Below are 21,894 nucleotides of genomic sequence, written 5' to 3'. Positions count from 1 at the left end.
GTCACCGTTAAATAAGAAGAAAGAAAAATGAATAATAAGAGAAAAAAATCCAGTGCTTTTATCAATGGGATTACACAATAGAGCAAATGAGTTCACATCCAACATCACAAGGCAGCATCCACCCTTAGAGGATATAAGGGCACAATACAGCCACTCGTTATTATAATGAGGCATAACTAGGGTGGTGCAGTAGAGACATTTATGAAAGCTGGTGCAGCTATAAAGTTTGCAGAAAAGTATTCTCATCTACAGCAATCAATCGGCCTCCATTTAGTATAGTTTAAAAATCAAATTGAGCATCTGATTTGTTAAACCATCTTATTTGTCATGGGATGATCATTCCCCTTTCATCTCAGAATGTCACCAAGGCCGCGATGGAGATCTATGAATGCTAGGTTCCTAGTAGGAAAAGTACTAGTGTTCAAAGTGTTTGTATGGTACTACACTACATTTTCTATTTGTGTGCTTAGATCCTGTGGTTGATTTTACCTGTCAAAGGACCCATTTGGAAGCTCCCACGTGTTAAATGCAAATGTGCTGAGTAATTACGCTATATAGAATAGCTTTTGTTGATGTGTTTTCTGTTTGCATTTGTGATTCAGCTAAATCCATTCAGTTTTGAAAAAGATTTTGGGTTAGCCAAGTATAGGTTTGGCATCTGTCAGGGATTCCTCCGGACAGTTCGGAAATCAGCAAAGTTGTCCGGATGATGCTTCATCCCTGACTGGTAGTGTCCGGGAATCCAACAGTGGGGTGGACTGGTGATGTCACTGTTATGCATTACCGACTGGTCCTCTCTGCCACTGCACCTCCAGTTTGCCCCATGGCCCACCTGCAATTGCCTACACATATGTCTTATATTATCCATCTGTGTATCTTCCCTCCTCCTCTGCTGCTCAGGGTCTGATCCGCTGTATCATGGGTGTTGGTGCCATGGAGACCAGGGCATGGGCAGCTCACTGCAGGTTCTGGGCTTGGAGGACTGTGGTTACAGTGCTGGAATCTGACCACCAACAAGTCCTGCCAGATTTACTCCATCCTCCTAATGCACCTAGAGGACTGCCCGGCGCAGGAATTCTACCATCCCAGCAATCTGTCCTGGGTGCAGTGCCCGGGCACAGCCGTATTAATAGGGTGTGGGGGCACACTCTCTCAAAATCTCCCATTATGTGGGCAACTTGCTGACAAATTCCCTGATTAAGGACATGATTTGCAGTCACTCTCCACAAGAAGATAATAGACCCTTTATATTGGCGAAGTGCAATCTGAATGCAGTAATTTACCGCTCCTCTGTCTGTATACACCTGCATTGCAGGAACTATGGCTGCAGTACAGTACAGTGCACCATCACTGATCAAAAGTGAGCTGGGGGTTTATGCCTTAAAGTGTGAATTATTATGGTGTATAGGAGAGAGAGCACTGTGTGACTGGTGCATAGGGGTGGGCTGGGGGTACTGCTTGGCAGTATGAGGGGTTACACTACACAAATACAATGACCGAGTCTTTAGGCTGGAGTTCAGCACCCAGCACTGCAGCACCAGGTGCCGGACACATTTTTGCTGCATGTCCATGCACCCAACAAGCACCTCATTCTCTCCCGAGCTGCCCTGCGGAGGGGGTTCTCCTGTATATATCATCCTTTTGTCTCATAGAAGCTCAGAAGGGACATGCCCTGTTTGCTACCTCTAACTCAGTGCAGAGCATCAGTAGGTATATTGAGATACAGCACACCAATACCTCTATAGGACAGTATTTTGTGGATTGTTTATTTATCCAGTTTATAGGACATGCATACATTGGTTATAGTTAGTATTGTGAGATGACACAATACACATATGATTATCATCTCTTGCCATGTTCTTGTAAGGGTCTTGTCCAATGCATTTGAACTAATTGCAGTGTAGAAAATGTTTAGTTGTTAAATGGATTACCAGGTCACCCTGTATACCATAGTATATTTAGGACTGCATGTAAAAGTTTTAGGGGTCTATATACTAATGGTGCGTACACACTGGGCGATAAAGTGGATGACTGAGCGATAAGGATATCGTTATCGTTCAGTCGTCCACTTTATCGTCCATTTTTAACCCCAAAAAGATGAACGATGACGACGTGCGTTCCCGCGGGTCATTCGTCATCATCGTTCATCGGGCTGACATGCAGGCCAACCTGACGACCTCGTCAGGTTGATGCATGTCAGGGAATGGGGGAGAGAGCCCGGCGCTGAACGATATCGTTAATGATATCGTTCAGCGGCTGTGCTCAATGTCATGAACGACATTGAGCACAGCCTGCCGGGGACACACTACACGATATCGCTCAGGGAGCATATCGTGTAGTGTGTACACACCATAAGCAGTGTTATTAGACAGAGTGAAAAGTGATAAGAAAGTGAAAAGGTGCCAGCCAATCAGCTCCCAACTGTCATCTCACAGGCTGTGTTTGAAAAATGACAGTTGGGAGCTGATTGGCTGGCACCTTATCACTTTCTTATCACTTTTCACTCTGTCTAATAACACTGCTTAGTAAATAGACCCCTTAGTGCCCATCTACATCCCCTTCTTCACTGTTTAGATTCCTTTGTGCCAAGGCACATGCTGCGGTTAGAAAGGCAAGTAGGATTTGGAAGCGTAATTCAAGCCTTTTAGACCCAAATGACCGCAAACCTTAATGTGTATGAGTACTTTAAGTATGCCCTATGTGTATAGCACCCAAAACATTAATGAAAAAGGTCACTCAGAAATATGATCATCATCCATGCACCTGTTATATGCTCTGGCATCTAACGTACAAGTGGAGCAGATGACCTATAAAGGCTTTTGTGGGGGTCTGATAACTGCAGAATAAAATGGTTGTAACTGTGGTTCTTGTTACGCCCCCTTTCTGGGAATTGGAAAATTAAAAGCGGTACTCCTAGCCAAGTCCTACCCATTCAACCAATTTTCTCCTTATGATCGTTCTAATGGGTGAATAGCTGTGGCTTTTTTATTGCACCATTTTATAGCGTTTGTATGTTTTCTGCTCAGTGCTGCTACATTAGAATAGTTTGTACTATATGACTACATTACAGAGCAGCCATTGTCATTAATGGTTGGTTGATCACTAAATGGTGTTGAAGGCAGTATCTTGGCATGTTTTATTTTGCAATAAATGTATTTTTTTCCATATCCAAAAATGTCACCACAAATTACATTTGTGAGGATCTGTCAGGTGGTGATTTGAGACAGTTGAACTGTACAATGACGGCTTGGAGATATTTGGAGACAGCAGTGTTATTGTCTGGTTGTAAAGAGGATGTGTTTTGACATATCTGAAAAGATGAGTGGGGCAAGTTGATTGACAGCTGTCAGTGAGTGCAGACAGACAAGCCAATACGTGGTTTAGAGTAGTATGTCGGACAACGTCTGGTGCAGATGGAATTAGGAAGGGTTTCCCAGGACAGTATAATTTTTCATCCAAGAATTTGCAATCTTATGGTGCATACACATGGTCAGATTTTTCTTCAAAAAATCGTTCAATTGTTTGTATCTGAAGGAAAATCTGACACATCTAAACGATGAATGATGTGCGTTCCCGATGGTCAGATAACGATATGACATCTGATGTGTTTGCAGTCAGATTTGGACGTTTCCATTCATTTTAATGCAGTCAAAAATCGTTCATAGTTCAAATCGTTGGTCAAATCGTTCAGATCGTTCAATCGTTCTACTGGCAAATCTGACCGTGTGTATGCTCCATTAGAATTCAGGTGTTCATATAGAGTACACAAACTCACAGGGTCCGCCGAGTGCTGAATTTGTAGCGTGCAAAAATTGTTCTTGGTTGCAATACTCCAAATTCCAAACTGTTTCTAGAAACAACATCCTCACAAGAACTGTTCATCCCGAGCTCCATGGGTTGGGATTACATGGCTGAGCAGCCGCAAACAAGCCTTAGGTCAAGCAAAGCCAACTGCCATCTGGAGTGGTGTAAGGCACACTGAGAATGGACTTGGGACCAGTGAAAACGTCTTCTCTTGTGGGATGATTCACACGTCACTATCTGACAGTCTGATGGTATCTGGGTTTGGTGGATGCCAGGAGAAAGCTTCCTGTCCAAATGTGTACTGCAAACTGTAAAGTTTAGTGTAGGAATAATGGTCTAGTTCCAGTAAAGGAAAATGCTCATGCTGTACATGATATAATACCATTCCAGAGAAATGCATGCTTCTAACTTTCTGGCAACAGTTTGGGGTACTCTTTCCCGTTTCAACACTCCCATGCCACTGAGCACAAAGCAAGATCTAGGCCATACATTAGATTTATGAAGCTCTTTCCTCAACCTCAAAGAAAACCTTTTGGGATGATTGGGAATGCCAGCTTTTATTGCCCAACCTCACTCTTGTGGATGAAAGGATTGTATAGTCTGTAGCTATGTTCCAAAATCTAATGGAAAGCCAACCCAGGACAATGGATGCTGTTACAGAAGCAGATGAGGGACCAACTCCATATTAATGCCGATGGATTTGGAATGGGCTGTTCAGCATATGAGTGTGATGTTTTGGGAGCCACATACTTTGGCCATGTGCTGTATGTGTGTATGTATAACCATATGCCTGAGTTATTTTGGCTTTGTATGATTTTTTTTTTTTTTTTTACATTTGTTGTAGTTTTTTTCATTTACAGTTATAACTGAGGAAATAATTATGAAGAAATTATGAAAAGTAACGACTATTTATGTTACAGGTGGCAAAAGTAGAATATGTAAAGAAAAAAACCAAATTAAAAGAAGTACTTGTGAGATTAGAGGAGCACCTGGAATGCACTTGTACAGCAAACTCTAATTCAGATTATCGAGAAGAGGAAACTGGTAAGAGATCCACATTCTCCCGTTACTAATGCCTTTCTATGAGCTTGGTAATTGTTACAGACTTATTTTCTCCCATATACATATGTGTCCTTATACACTATTACTGCCATTGCACCAAACGGACGTTCTCTGTACGCCAGGTCCCCTACGACTCACTTTACGCTGTGCATATTTTTGGGACAAAATACAACTTATTCCCAAACGTATGAGACAACCCACTTCCTGAAACTGCAATGATTAATTCCATATGTGACACTTGTATATCTGTGTGCGACTGAGGGGGAAATTCAGTTAGAGATCGGCCGATTTCGTGGCAGATTTTGCGGCTGATTTCGCCAATGACGGCGCAGGTAGTCTTCTAAAACTGCTAAAATATCACCTGTAAAACACTTGACACATCTTTATGGCCCTCCGATATACCAGACCCATTATATTAAAGTATTGGTCAGAAAAAAAATTATTTTGACCGAAATGTCAGCAGTTGTTTTTCGCCAAAGTACGCAACTTGCAAAATAAATTTCCGCTAAGTATCATTAGTGGGGCTGTCCAAAGGGTTCTGAAATAAATCCCCACACTTTTACCCAAAAATAGTGATTTTGCACATTGTTCCCCATTTCTCAAAATGGGGAAATGTTCTCCATGTTTCAATGAAAAATTGGTGATAATATTGTGGGTGCGGTAATGTTGCCGGTAATTGAATCCGGCCCTGAGTCTGTGGGCAAAATTTACTAAGCGGCGGGTTCTAAACCCCGGTGGTTTGGTGGCGGGTTGACAGCGGGTTCTATTCTGTTCTAAACCCCAGGGGTTTGGTGGCGGTTTCTAAATGACAGACCTGTTCTATTCTATTCTAAAATGTGGTTTGGCGGCGGTTTTGCTATCTGCAGATTTACTAAGGCCAAAACCACTGCAAAACTGCTGTCAAAACACACTATAGAATAGAACAGGGCTGTCATTTAGAAACCGCTGCAAAACAGCGACCAAACTCCCGGGGTTTAGAACAGAATAAAACCCGCCATCAAACCGCTGGGGTTTAGAACACCGCTTAGTAAATTTTGCCCTGTATCTTTTATACGAAGTGCTACAATGCAGCAGCCATATTTTTTTGTTCATGGCAAGTTCCGTTGTGCTTTTGTCACATATCAAATGAAATGTTGTAGACTCATGAAGCGGCTTGCCGAATCGGTTTGTGACGAAGAAGAATTTTTAGGTGAAAAAGCCAATCTCACGGGTCCTGGCGGTGCACTCATGCCAGACGTCTCGTGCCACATGGCGTATTGAGGCTAGTTGTATAAGGACTCATCTGTATTAAAAAATTAAAAATATCTATTCAGAAGTTGCCAATGGCTTAATTAGCGAAATACACTGGATACATCCATTTTGTAACCTAAACCAATATTCTAGTAAATGCATCCTGCAAATGAACTGGGAACTATATCACACTCAGACACCCTTCCTTTCATTAGGCCACACCTCCAAGTGATCATATTGTGAGGGTGGTCACACATGAATAAGACTGACAGGAGCCTTGTGAGGCACAAAATGGATTATGGGTCAGAGACTACATCATTAATGGCTATGTAGGCAATTTACCAGTGTTGGTAGTCAGCTCTTATAGTAGGTATGGAAATTCCTGCAACTCCAATATCATCATACATTCATCTCTTAATTTTGTGATGTGTATTGGAAATCTATCAAAAGGAAAATATGCTTTGTGTGCTTTAAGTTGTTTTCATTAGACCTTTCTCCCTTACTCTGTTTATATCCATTGCAAATTTGCTTGATCATATCAATAGTTAATTAAGCCTTCTAGCATAGTGTCAGTATTTTGCATTCCACTATATACATACTGATAATCATATATTTTGTGAAAACCTGGAACACAATAGTCCATGTTGTATAGTACTTGTGTATTATCAGCACAAAGGTCGTTCCTGTAAATGGTACTGATTGCTATCACCATATAGCACACTGATGAGGAGAAATCCGCTCCATTATCTTTAATATTGATACTGCTTGACAGTTGTCAATCAAACATATCTTGTATCGCTTGTTCTGTGCATACTCTGCACTAACTTTGTATATTAAAAAATCAACTCTCCAAGCAATAAGATCCTAGCTATAATGTCCGAAGCTATGTCCCGTCATCAGGTTACAAATTTGACTATTATATGCAAATATTTAGAGGGACAGTAAACCTAAATTATATGTTAATGGAGTGTGAAAAGTCTTCAATAAAATTGTGGCTTTTAAAGTACATAACCACAAGAAGTCTGATGTGCAATCTTGTAAAACCTTAATGTTGGTGCACAGAAAAAAGGTGGTGTGGCCCATGGCAAGCAATCATATATTGGAGTACAGATTAAAAAAATGTAAGCCTGGTTGCTCGGATTACAGAACTGCGGACATAATTCAGAGTGGTAAGAAAACCCAATGGTATGCGTACAATTTTGATGGTGTTCAAACGGCACATGCACACTATCTGTACTGCACATGTGCTGATCAGTGTCTGCACGATTGCTCACAGTGCACCACCCACTTGGGGGCGGGGGCTGCAACGGTAAGCGTTCTACAAAACTGGTTCATCACCCTTTATTTTCTAGGCGTGCTGAGGCCAGGGTCTGCGTCTTCCGATGCAGATTTTCTGGCCGTGGCAGAGGAGTTTCGGCGGTCATTCTGAGTAAGCTTAGACTTGGTCATATGGTCAATGGCTGCCAGATGGTGATCCGATGTTGCTTCTTCGGATCTGCAATGCCAGCAGATCGTCTGTTTGCGGCATTAGCATTATTTTGTACGCAGCAGCAATGCAAATAGCATACAACTCAGAATCCGGTCCTGTGTTCTTAACTAGAATTTTTCATTTTACAAAGAAAATTAAATGTGGCTTTTAACACAACCCTGTACATTTTGAGGTATAGTAAATATTGCTTTCCCATATTTGATGTACAGTTTCATCATACCCTAGTAGGCCTGATTTATTGAATAATTGGAGGCATAATGGTTCAAATGTGCAATGAAAACAAAATGAATAAAATTGATGCTGGCACTAAAGGATACCTCGGGGCTATCCAATTAGCCCCGAAGTCCAGCCCGAAGCCAGCACTTATCTGATTTTTTTTTTTCCAGGGACCTGATGTGTACCAAAAAATAATCCTCAAAGTGCCGTTTTGTCGCCAGCACAATGGCGAAAACACACAGGTCTGTGAATTTATCATGGATCCTATATGTTTTCTTTATATATTAATAATTTCGAATTATTTAATCTATAATTATCCTATTTGTTCGTCCAAAACAAATAGGATAGGCTGAAAAAAAAAAAATGTCGAAAAAACAGGGATTATCTGCGAAAAATCCCTGTCTTTAGCCCCTGAAAAAATATCCTAAAGTATTCTAAACTTAATATCAGACCATACATCCCGCCACTTACTGCATGCATAGCAGTGTTTATTAATGATGTATGCATTTGTGATACAGGACGGGATGTACTAAGGGCAGAAATGCGATCAAACCCTCGAAAATGGCATTTACATGGGTTTGACCACATTTTTCATGTACTGAGCTCCGGAATACATTGCTTCTACCCGGTGGGTAATATGGCATTACCCAATAGAAGCCTATGGGCTGCTTTTAGTGTCCTGCACTGAGGGATCTAATCAGATCCCTCCCAGTTTGCCAAGCGTCTCGCGCGCCATTCTGCACATGTGAAGGACGCCAGAGGGACTTCTGGGTCATAAACTCTATCACAAAATACATCTCTTAACGGGAGAACTGTCCGTAGCTATTTTCTAAGTAAATATCGGTGATATCACCGGTATGTAGCTGATAAGAATGTGCAGCATTGCGGACGAGATGCTTAGTACATCCCGCCCTAAAGCCGCAAAGGGCAGCTTTTCCGATGAGCAGTCCTTTGCGGTATGAGAACTCCAGGTTTATGATCCGGGAATCCTTCCGCACATGTGCAGCTGTCGGCCAGCACATGTGGAAACACTGGAAGGGATCCGTTTTGGATCTTTCTGAGCTTGATACATATGAGGGGAATTGGTATGAAATATAGACTGCTGAATAGCCTCTGGTTCTCATACTGACGCTGGAAGCCTGACAGGAGGATATGCCGACAGGGACACATAAGTAGCTAATCCTCCCTTCTCCCCCCTCTAACTCCAACCCTCCTTTAGGGGTGCCTAACCATAACCCCATACCCCGGTGGTGCCTAGCCCTAACCCTCCACGCTGGCTGCCTAACCATAATCTCCCCTTGGGGGTACCTAACCCTCCCCGGCTTTCTTTGTTCGGGATGCTGGACGTCAGGATTTTGGCGTGGGACTAAAGATGGGCTTCAGCATTTCTACGCCAATCTTTAGTCCTGGGTCGGTCTATCGTCGTCGGGATTCCGATGGCCGGCATTCCGGGTGGCGATAAATTAACCACATCCCTTATGAGGAATGTGGTGAAAACTGCAGTTTTGGTACATTCCGCCCCGGGGTGTAAAACAACCAATTATATCCTCTTACTTTATAATGTACTTTACAATTGCTCAAAAGTGATACAGAATGTGTTTGCTTGAGAACTATATTTTATTTATGTTTTAAAAACTTTTAGTCTCTTCTATGTTTCAAGCTCGCCAGGTAGCTAACCAGTTTTATTTCAGGAAAACACTTTAAAGTGAATCTGTCTCATTGCTGAATGAAATACGTTTCCTTAGGCCTTTTCACCATGCCTGCCCTTGTGTTAACAGGAAGGCCTAGGGAAACAGGTAAAAAACGGAAGCGAAAAAAATCTAAAGCCTACCTAATACCCAGCTGGAAATAATTTTCCTCGGCAGGTAGGAACCCCAAGCTAAAAACAGCACCAGCAATGATCAACTTCCCAACTTCTTAATCAACTGTGTATCACGTCAACACAATCACTTGTTTCAATCTTGTCACTGTTACCTTAAGGCTGCAAAGAGATTATATATGATTGGCTTTGATAATTCTACCTGCTGGTATTTTTCTCTTCAAGCTACACATCACCGAAAGCATCCTGCATTCCTCGCCTGTCTCCCTATCTCGCCTCCTTTTTGTTTGGTGTTTATTTTAATAATTTTAATTTTTTTTGTGTTTCTTGTGCTTAAGCTTTTCTGATCTGGAGTGTTGGGTATAATGTGTCATTGCGGATGATTTTTGGGGATCACCATGCATGAACAGATTGTCTAAATCTTCTTATTGCAGGAAAAAATGTGGCCGATTATGGGCCTGATTTTGAGTCGTATGCTGCTGCGACAGTTTTTGCACCTTTTGTCGGATGACGATATAATGCTAGTGTCAGCCCTTGCCCTGGTATACAAGAGTGCGTCTGAATGTGCAAGGACTGAGATGCCCACTTGCACCATCCTCACACTAGATGCAGATGAGCTTGTGGCCTCAAATGTGACCAATTAAGCATTTAAAGGCCTGATTCAGAGATGAATGCAGTGGCAATTCCGTACGCAGATCAAGTGATTGTTTGCCATCGCGCATGCTTATAAGCTGCACTGCGATCGCATTGTGATTACGGACGCATATAAGAATTCATCGCAGAGTGAGTGACAGGTTGGCAGCGTTTGGTGGTAGTAACGTGGGGGGGTCGTCTTAAACGCAGGCGTGTCTGATACTTTGAATGCCATTACATGGGCGTGCATAAATTAGCCCTTGAGATACCCAATGCAGCTCTGCGTGTCAGCTGCCAAGGCTACGGCAGGTCAGACCTTCTGCAAGGGCAAGATGTCCCTTTGATGTGTGTCGATATTTAGGCAGGTATGCGGCGTCGCACGCAGGTAAGAAGGCGGCAGTGGGGTCTTTATGCTCGGGTGAATATTAGCATATTTCCCAACTGCTTTGCGTATGAAAGCCCAGCTGTGATCGCATTAGCGTCCATCTCTGAATCAGGCCCTAACAACTAGTTTCATACTACACCAATAACCATCACATAAGACGGACGATCTTCATGCGCCCGAATAGCCACCTCCTAGTCACCATCTGTGGAATACTTAGCACATTTCCAAGACACTGCTGATGCAGTGCATCTCAATTTGCATATCTACCTCTTTACGTTCATACCATGTGATGCATGCGCCGTACGGGTCTCCAAGGATTTATGCGCACACACATTAGCAAAAAAACCCGCTAAACTCCATGAACATCGGCAATACATGCGACTTAGAATCAGGCCCTATAAGGGGAAATTTAAAAAAAGGTCTTTTTTTTTTTTTAAATATTCAGCTTCATCAGTCCACAAAATATACCACGTGAAACTCACCTTTACTGTGTTCATGATCTTATTCTTACTTAGGAGTAAATCGTATTAACAAGGTCAATTGGCCCGTTATTATACGTTATTTTACATTCATGTTTCTGTGTGTAAACACAATCATACAGGGTGTTTTTTTTTTTTTTTTTACTTTGGATTTTGCACACTACTGTACATGCAAAAAATTAAAAATCTAAATACAATATTTTTATTTTTATTTTAGAATGTTTGTTTTTTATATTTACATCTATTTGAGAGAACACTGTGGAAATTAAGAATACAGGGTAAATTTACTAAGATGCCGATTTCTATTAGTTGTCATCGGAGACCAATCTCGGATGACATCCTCCCAATTCATCCTTTTCATTTTTCAAACAGGTTACTGAATTTACTAAACTGCCGAGTTGCTGTCATTCAGGTTGTTCGATGGTGTATTCGATATCTTCCATATTATTCATTTGTATTTAGCGTTTGATTTTGACTAACTCGAACGGACAGATGTACGGACAGATCAGTGAGATCCATCTGTGCTTCAAACAATTAAAATCTGTGTAGCAATAAAAAAAAACAAAAAACTGTGTGGCCCCCTCCCTAAAAGAACAACAGGCACTGGGCTTCGGAGACCCAGTACTGGTTGCGCTAAATACAGAGGACAAACAATGTAGGGGTCCCCTGTATTAAGTACAACCAGCACCAGGCTATTCAGAACCAGCCCTGGTTGACAAAATACAGGGGACAAACGACGTATGTGTCACCTGTATTTAGCGCAACCAGCACTGGGCTCCAAGCCGGTCCTGGTTCTGAAAATACATGGGACAAAAAGCGTAGAGGTCCCCTGTAATTTCTGTAACACCAAACTTTTTCTAGTGGAGGGGGTGTAATGCCACAGCTAGGGGAACCCTTTCACCGGGTCACCCAGCCAAAGCATTTCCCCTGACCACTAGTCAGCCCAGGCCGGGGATCCTTTGGGAGCTGTACATATTTAAAACGAATTAAAGAAAAAGCTGCTATGTTACACAGCGTATTTAGTGTGTGTGTGTGTGTGTGTGTGTGTGTGTGTGTGTGTGTTATCCCCGAATATAGACTGAATGGCATTATAAGTGAGGGTGGTGGTGCAAGGAAAGGCATCTAATGGAATTAAGATAATTGAATGCACATTTATGTATAGAATACACCAGGTGGAAAATGAGGCGAGCGTTAGTAAGGAGGGGTTGATATAAAGAGGGCATATTTTAGTAACATAGTAGACTTTGTATCATCATCAAGCGTTAATAAATTGGGTCACATCCTGTGTGTCAGTTGCATTCTGATATCTGTTCCCTCTAAACTGAGCTATTGGAGCTTGTTGGAAATAATCCATTGTAGAGGCATCACTATACTAAGTTTCTAAATGTTCCGTTTCCCCAGCCTCAAACAAACTGTGGATATTAAGTTGTGGATTAGATGACCAATCACAAATTGCAGTCAAGAGATTGTGATTGGTTTTTTAGTTTTACAAAGTCCTCTCTCCCTCCCATCTGCTTCTCCTAAACTACCCCCATTTTACCGGGTTTAATTGAGATGATTTGCAGATTGTTTTAGACAGCAAGTGGAGAATATATTGTGAAGGTGACTGTCATATATAATATATAATGGTATTAGAGAGACACTTGCCTAAGTCATGGTTTGGTTTGCAGGAGGTAGAGAAACTTCCTGTATGTAGAAAATATATTTTCTTACTAACACAGAACAAAGCCAGCGGTTGTGTGTGTTCTGGGCCTCCAACCGGTCTTTCAAGCATTGTCTTTACTTGAGCAGTAGCGGAACCCATTGTTGAACAAAACAAAGCGGGTTTTGGAGCACAGATTTATCAATGAATGCTTTCTGCTGCTGAATGTTCAAATATTTGTTTAAGAGCAAAAAAGGGGACATCCAGTGAGAAGCGTATGGAAATATATTTGTACGGGTTAAGCTTTGAGCATAATCTTAATAATCGGAAAGGATTTATTTTTTCTTTTACTCATTTGATCTTGACGGTAATTCAGCCTAAAGTAATAGCAAATGTCCACATTAAATATGGATTTACATTAAGCCCTGTAATGAGCAGTGTGAGAATCTGGCCCTTGAACTATAGAAAGGTTTGTAGCGCTAGACAAGTATTAGGTCAACACTAATTAAATAGAGCCTATTACTGGGTGAGATGGCTTTGGGCATCTATTCTACAGTATGTATTACATAGTGCCTTGCACCGACATACAAATATGTTCATCTGTGTCTCGTTTTGCCGACAAGGGAGTCTGTAAAACTCTTTTCACAATACTGCTTGGGTTTGTGCACCACTCCTGGGCTGGCAGCCCACAGATGTGTCTTCATACATCATTGCTGCAGTTGCTCCAAACAGCCTCTCTCGGCCTGTGCATCTCTGCTTGCGCCCGGTGACTTTTTTTTTTTTTATGCGTCGACAAAGCCTTAGTTGTGATGCGACTAAAATGCACCAGGAGACTGCGCTGATTAATCCAATATGCAACACAGGATGTATATCTGTGTATCTCTGAATCTGTATATGAAGTGCTACGATGCAGTGGCTGCTGCTTTTTTCCACGCAAAATTCCATTGTGCTTTGTATATAGACTCATTCGCTCACAGATGCAGGTGTTCTACCCTTTTCACATCGCAAACCTGGCTCTGACCCGGGATTTTGAACACTGGTCTAACCTGGCTGCAACCCGGGTAAGACCCCTTTCACGCTGCACCTTCGACCCAGGGTTATTCCCGGGTTGGTCCTGTTCACAATGAACTGGGTCAGCCCTGTAAAACCCTATGGATGTCATTAAAAATTTTACTTTTTCAGGCTCACAAAGATAAGATCACAAAAGGGAACACAAGGGAGGGGTGGGGACTGCTCAAAGCATTGCAGGAATCATGGCTGATGGATTACCACTGTGTAGCCCTGAGTTTGTGCTTTACTGCTGTTTTATTCAGCCAGTGAGAGCATGTTGAAGCTTCTGGCAGCATAGTGTACAGTTCACTTCAATTAGCCATCACTGTAGTAACTGTAGTGGTATTAATCCCCTTCAGACTACCGGAATGCTGCCTCTACTGTTGTCTGCAATGTGCTACCTATGTGTCTGGCTGACATCATCAAGACCCAGGAGCATCCAATCGGTGTTTTTTGTTTAGTCCCGGGTTGGACAACCCGGGTAGGGCATGTTCACACTGCACTTCAACCCGGCTTGTTTCCGAATTCAACCCTGCTCAATTGCAGGGTTGAAATGCAGAGTCGCCGGACCCGGCAATTTCTCTGGTGGCGTGTTCACACTGCACCTCGACCCGGGTTGACCCGGCAATATACTGGGTTACTTTTGCGATGTGAAATGGGTATTGCATATTAAATTAATCCGTGTAGTCTCCTGGTGCGTCCTTGTCCCAACAAATTGCAATTAAGACTAATTTTCTGCAAAAAATACGCCCAAAGCTAGCAGAGTTGCACGGGACCTGGCTGCTCACTTGCGCCAAGCATCTTGCGCTGCATAGTGTATGTATGCTAGATGTATGAGAACACACCTGTATGCAAGCGCCCTCCCTAGTTTTCAATGAGTTAAAGAAGAATGAAGGAAATCTGACTCCAAATTGAGCTATTAATTTTAAATGTTTTTACCTCTGTGGACTTTAGTAATATGCAGGATGCACATCACCTCGTCCACCAATAATAATAGGAATCAGTATGTTATACCGCCGGCCACATGGTGCCTAAACCTAATCACCCCCCCATATCCCCGCAGCCTAAACCTAAATCTTCCAGGGGGGCGTGCCTAACCCTACCCCCTTCTTCCCTTAGCCTAAACCTAACTCTTCCCCACCGTGGCTGTCCGCACATAGCTTGCCTTCGTTTGGTATGCCGGGCATCAGGCTCTTGGGGTAGGTCATTAGTACCCTGCCGGGATTTCACAGTCGGGAAGCCGGCTGTTGGCATTTCGACCATCGGCTTCCTGACTGCATCCCTAATAATATGATAATACTTTAACAGTAATATAATAACACACACACAGTATTATTATGCAATTCATTTTAAATTGCTAATGACATTTTTCTTCTGTTTTAAAGTTTTTATGTAACCGTTTAATTTTTTTCAGTATTGTAATCCAGTCCTAGTGATAAGCTCTGTTTAGTTTTTAAGAATTTTTTTTTTTTTTTTCTTTTACATTTAAAAAAAAAAAAAAAAAAAGGCTTGTGAAGCAAATGACTGAACAGTGTAAAGGTGAATATGCATTCATATTTTGTGGACAAATTGATTTATCTTTTGCTGCTTCCAAAATGTATTTTGGCGTATTGAGGATCAAAGTATAATTTACTTTAACTTATTTTTTTTTTTTTTTTTGTCGTCTTAATCTTAATTTTTTTTTCTTGACAGATGTAAGGTGAAAATAAGCTACAAGGGATCATCTGGGACTTGGATGTACACACTTTGTTACATTCCTGAATCTTCTACGTATGGTGCTTTTATAGACTGTTGTTTTATTTTTGATTTTTTTTTTTGTTTTGTTTTTTTTTCTTTTTGTTCTCTTGTGCGGAAAGACAGGATTAAAGAAAAACAAAAAAAAGGAAAAAAAGGTTCAAAGGACACTGAACAAAGGAACAATATACATTTGTTTATTGTGACATCAAAGCAAGTATTGTAGCACTCTTACAGAGAAGAGACGCTTTTGCCTGTCAGATAACTGCGGCAACAAAACAAGATGGCGGGTTGGATGAAAGAAGGATATGTTTGTTTTGTTTTTTTTTAAAAAATGAGAAAGTACGGTGAACACGGGAAGTGAATAGAGACCTCATATCAAAGAAGTGGTGCTTTATGTCAAGTGCTGTGCCTGCTAAAGTTGATGAAGATAGATGGTCACTGACGGACCACTGGCACAAAATAAAAAGGCCAGGAATGTATCAGATTAACAAGTGTCTACGCAGAAGCTTTCGATAAAATAAATCCTTGTTCCATTATGTTTAAAGTCTTCACAAAAAAAACCTGGGAAGCCTTAAGAGGATTTTTATTTTTTTGTTTATTTTACTCCATAGAGTAATTATTAGACCATGGGGGTTATTTAATTATGGCAGCACAGTTCTAGCATAAGGAACTTACCTGCCCTAATATTGGTCAGTTGATATTCTGATCGCTCTTTGTGTCATTTTGCAGCAGTGACCTTCATAGTGTTTAACTGTGTGTGTATGTACGTGCGTGCATGAGTGTGTGTGTATATATGCTCTTGCTTGCTAGAAATAAAATAAAAATAATAAAGTTTTTAGTTTATCAAAATAGCAGGATCTGGATATGTTTTCTCATGACTACCCCAAAAAAAATATATCCTTCTAAAAAAAAAACCCAAATAGCTTGTAAACATAGTGGAGGCAGCCATTTTGTAGGATAAACTAATGTTTTTGAAAAATGCAACCTATCAATCCACTAGGGACTTGGAACATACCTGAGGCAAATATTCATGAAGTGTGACCATTACGCATGAACCACTTGTGGTACATAGTGATTTAATTGACCGCATTCTGATGAATATTGAATCAGCCCACCAAATGGCTACCTCCACTGGGTGAAGGAGTCAGCTGCTGTTTAGAATGTAGCAAATTCTTGTTAAATCAATTTTATCTATGGGCTCTGTGTGTCCGGTAAAAAGTATTTATATTTCATTTGTTCGGGTTTTCTTTCTAATTTAAAAATTAAGCAAAAAAATTTGTTGCAAAACTGGCTAATTTTTTTTTGTTTAGTTTGATGCCTACAGTACCTCCTTCCAAGAATGAGAAAAAGTGGCAGAAGAGGTAATTGTATTATATATTAAAGATGACCTGCCAACTGCTGCTTTTTACTGAATCCCATTATAAGAAATTGATTGCTATATGTTGTGTTGCAGTAGATGGACATTTTTGTAGAACTTATACCCCTTTATTTAAAATAAGAAATGCCCAGGCAGAGATGGATTAAGACCTTGCTGGGCCCTAGGCACCATAATAGTTTTGCCCTCCCACCATTTGTCAAAAAAAATGTTTAAAAGTAATCTGTTCCCTAATTGCCAACTGGAGCTAGGCAGGAGCCTAGGTTGCTTTAGTATATGATCCAGCTCTGCCAAAAGCAGCCTGTGGGCCATAAAGCATTTAATCAAATTCCCTTCAGAGCGATTGGTCAGGAGCATTTGTAATGGCAGCCCACTTTGTCATTCAACAGATTTGCAAGAGTTGAAAGCCAAGTACAGCTAAAATGCATGTAACTATGCCCTTACTTTATAACTTTTTTTTTTGTTTTGGTACCTAGAGAAAGCAATTAAAAAAAAAAAAAAGTTAAAGTTAAAAAAGCAGTATCTGTGAAAGTATGGTGAAAGGTTGTGTGTATGCAATTTGTTTTGTGGGAATGTGTGTGTGTTGGTATTCTGTCAATGTCCATCCAACTCTCTTTTGATGTGGCTTTGTTTTATTGAACGGTGAGTAACTGCTGAGAACACATATACCTAACGTGAGTTTATAGTATTTCCTCAAGCAGGATGCAAGCTAATGAACTGTATCCAAATAAAGAAGAAATAAAGGTATATCTAGTGCATATTTCAAACCTTGTTCCCATTGTGTCTGCATAATTTAAATTCTAAATAAAATATTGTATATTAATAAATCATGGGATATCTGTGCAACGTCAGATTTTGTGCCAGTTGCCTAATAATGCTAATATTTTATTTTATTTTTCTATTTTTTTGCAATTTATTTTTATCATACACAACTTTTTCACATTTGTCAAAAGTGTGAAATTGACATTTTTATTCTTGTATGTGCATTGTACAGTGTCACACTAGCAAGAGAAATATTTGCTATGTGTATTTGAACAAATCCTAAATTCTTTATTTTTGGTATAAAAAAAAAACAAAACAAAACAAATGTATGCTTATGTCTATTCAACAGAAATGTGTTCTTTTTTTGTAAAGTTGAAGTTTGTATTTTTATCTAAAATTAACATTTTTTATATGAGTACGAAAAGCCTACTATGTTTTCTTGAACCAAAAAAAGAAAAATGCATTGTGTGGTCATATTTTTGTAGCACCATAATCATACAAGTATTTAGCTATATCTGTTGCATATGTGTTTCTAGCACTTGGTTGGTGATATGCTATGTTATACTGCTGCTGTAAAGTTAACAGATATCTAATGAGATTTCCAAATAGGTCAATTTAGTGGTTGCAGGGAGAAGTTGGCTGCCTTCTATTTTGGCATACTTTAAGTCCTATATTTTCATGTTCACTCATGTAGACGCTTTTTCACCATACTTGTAGACTGACCTTGGTAACTAGCCTTTTAAGAGATGTGTGCTCAATGTTATTTATTTTTTTGCCCCCAAAATTCACATTCCTCTACTGATGAACATAGGTTATATAGTTGGAAGCCAAATCTGTCCATTGTGATTAGGAACCTGAAACAGTAAATGCCACATTCTGTAGAACACAAGTACGTATATACCTTTTTAGAAACTTCTTTAACATATATTCTTACCTATACCTCTCTGAAGCAGCAGAAAATTGAATAACCATAATTAGCTAATATCATTTGGTGGATATGCATCAAAACTCACATTGAGTTATGTGTAATTGATATATTTGGTTTTGTGGTCAGTTTGCATTGGGGAAAAAAAAATCTTTCTAAATGCAAATGCATGTCCGTTGCAGTATAATTTGATCTATTTTCTTAATGTTGAGTTAAGGCCCCCATACATTTGTCAGCCGCAAAATGCAGATCGATGCCCATGAATGATCGCCGATCTGTCGAGGAATCTGTGAAATTCTTCATGTTAATAATCCTTGATTTGCTGATCACGATCCTGATGGACAAATCAGGGAAATCCAGCATGTTGGATTTTGCCGATGCCCCATATTGGATTATACAATGTTCATTTACAACAGGAAGACCATTTTCAAGAGTTCAAAACGCTGCAACTTTATTTAGAGTGCAAGGCATTTCACATTTTTAAGTTCCAATGAAGAATAGCCTTTGAAAGATAACTTTTTGCTTTTGTGGCCTATATCCAGGTACATTTTATGGCTGAATAGCATAAACAATTATTTAAATCAGGATAACGGTGTGTAATACAAGAGCACAACGTCCATGAGGGGTAAACAAAGGTGGTATGAATTCAAAATAGCTGCTACATCTTTGAAACCAAGAGCCTACAATATATAGTTTACCATTTAATTCTGTAACATAAATGTATTATCTGGGGGAGAAATTTATTTTGGAATCAATAGGAACATATAATTTTATTTTTATTTTTTTTCATACATTCCCGTTAAGTATTGCCATGTTTTAGGTTTTTCTAATAGAAAATGATGCCATGATAATCTGTGTTTTTATCATTTTTAATTAATTCAGAGTGCACCTTGTAATTATTTATTCACCAAGGTGCATTCCGCGCCAAAACTGGAAAAAACATGTATTAAATTGTGTTTGCTCCTTTTCAATTAAGTGTACAATTCATAATGTAATGCACATGAATGTCTGTGTCTGCGTAAACAGAAAAAAAAAATGAAACCCTGTATAAAAGTGTAATTTATATATTTATGTTTTGGTGGGATGCCCATAATAATGCTCTTTTTGTTTTATTGCCTAAAAATATCTAATGAAACAAAGGCTTTGTATATCTATTAAAATGATGTAGATGGAATGTATGGTTGTAGCATTTTGGACACCTCTTATGCGATAGTCCTATCTCTGAATAATGTGCATTCTATGATATTGCACACGTTTTAAACCGCAAAAATAAAATATCCTATAAGTGGCTTTGTTACTGGCTCCTGTACATTAGGTTACATTAAACCATCTACTTAGAGGCTTATTCATCTAAAACTGTTGCTTCTGTAATTAAAATAACATGTTTGCATCTAAATGTCAAAATTATCATATTCATCATCTTATTTAATATTATTTATATGATGGTTATAAAACAGTTTGGTCTGCAAGTGTAACAAATAGGAAACTTAAGGGCTACTTTCTATCTTCATTTCATTTTATTTCCTGGCGCCTGTCATTTTATATTTTCTCCGATCTATGTTTATATCTGGGTTTTTGCTTCTGTGCTTTTATGCAATTTTCATTTATGCATTTACACTCCTGTACATTTAAAGCAATCTGAAGGCAAACAACTCCACTACATAGCTAATATCTGTATGGACTCATTACCAGGAAGAAATATTTTACAGACTTCATTTTAAGGATAATGGACAGTAGGTGGACATGAACAGATGACAGCTGTAACTCTTAGGGGCCTATTTACTAAGCAGTGTTAGGAGACAGAGTGAAAAGTGATAAGGTGCCAGCCAATCAGATCCCAACTGTCATTTTTCAAACACAGCCTGTGAGATGGCAGTTAGGAGCGGATTGGCTGGCACCTTATCAGTTTTCACGCTCTCCTAACACTGCTTAGTAAATAGACCCTTTAGACTGTAGCATGGAGGGCAAGCCTAAAAGACTGTCCATATAGTCCATTGCTGAGTCAAAGTTCATAGATACATATGTGTTTAACAAAAAAAAAATGTATAAACTAATTAAAGTTACTTGAATACAAAATATATATACATTTTTTTTTTTTACCTATGAGATACATGGCTGAGGGTTTGTGCAGTGCTCATAGGACATAACTATACTGACCAATCCAAGCTCGAAAACACTGTCCGTTTATTATACTGATGCCACTTAAGTGAGCCTGTCTGTGTATTATATCATTACCAATTTGGTATGTGGCCCTTGCTCGTAACACAGAGCTAGCCTACTTTCCAGGTCGTGTAAGGGCAGCTTCTACCCCTCCTGAAAATAGCTGGTTTAATAGGCAAAAAACGTTTTCTTGTTACAGGAGTCGTCATATGGATTTAATATGTCTTCAAATGAAAGGCCTATGGAAGGGTTGAGTTGTAGACTTTTGCTCGAGTGAAAAACGCAGTAGTGTTTCAGACAGAGCCAAACAAGCCATAGCTCAGGGATTTGCTCTGTTGACATGAGCCAAGAATGAGTCAAATCCGCGGAGAAGATTAAGTTATTTCCATCCCCTTTGGAAGTCCCATTAGAGATCTTGTGACTGAAAAGAAAGAAAAAAAACACATATTTTTCTTGGATGTGAGACAGAAATGTGACAAGGAGGCATGACGACGGGGCATTTTTCGGGAGCATAGCCTTCTGTAAGAAATCTTACGTTCTTTCTCGAAGTTCACAAGGAAAATTTGATTTTTCTGCTTTTTTTTTTTTCTCATTTTACTAAATTAGTTCAGCGCCATGAAATACACAAAGTTCCAGGTCACTCCAGCTATGATGGGATTAAATGAAGCATAAAGTGACTATACGCACAATACCGCCTCATTTGTGGTAGGTGTTCGGAAATATAACTGAGGCAAAATGTGAATTTGGTGCCGACAGCTGGGTGATCAAAGAGAGGAAATATTTCATAAATATCCTGGGCCTGTGACAAGGTCACCAGTGCATACTACACACATCTGGTGTACATTTAATTTTGCAGCGCAAATGATTCGCTGTCTTTTGCAGACCGCTTAACAACACGATGCAGCCTGCACAGAGTGACTGAGAATAGATGTCTCTGTCGCCCGGCCATGATTCTTCTGTGTAAAACATATCTAGAGATGCTGTCTTTTCCCCAGAAAATCGTGCTTTCAGGCTGTCATGCTTGAATACCTTAATAATTGTTAAATGGTTTAGAATGTGTAATCTTCAAATAAAACATCTGTGTGATATCCAGGGTCACCTGTTTTTGGCTAAAAATCACTCATGG

The 21,894-nt window shown here is 39.9% G+C and overlaps 1 protein-coding gene across 2 annotated transcripts in view; it reads left to right on the top strand.

Moving 5' to 3' along the window:
• PDGFA (platelet derived growth factor subunit A) overlaps window positions 1-20,002 on the top strand; it is a 55,213-nt gene extending 35,211 nt beyond the window's left edge. Inside the window, exons 5-6 of one of the 2 annotated variants that reach the window (XM_088451975.1) lie at window positions 4,725-4,848; window positions 15,502-20,002. In XM_088451975.1, the coding sequence (XP_088308101.1) occupies window positions 4,725-4,848; window positions 15,502-15,512 (135 nt within the window). In that variant the 3' untranslated portion in view covers window positions 15,513-20,002. Of the gene's footprint in view, window positions 1-4,724; window positions 4,849-9,579; window positions 9,664-15,501 lie in introns of those variants that run through there. The other variant, XM_088451974.1, reaches the window with a different exon arrangement.
• Window positions 20,003-21,894: the final 1,892 nt, after the last annotated feature.

This window comes from Taudactylus pleione, unplaced genomic scaffold (genome assembly GCF_031769625.1).
Source record: "Taudactylus pleione unplaced genomic scaffold, aTauple2 ptg000032l, whole genome shotgun sequence".
In the NCBI taxonomy this organism is placed as follows: Eukaryota; Metazoa; Chordata; class Amphibia; order Anura; family Myobatrachidae; genus Taudactylus; species Taudactylus pleione.
Note: the sequence above shows the minus strand (reverse complement) of the source record. Positions and strands in the feature narration are given on the sequence as shown.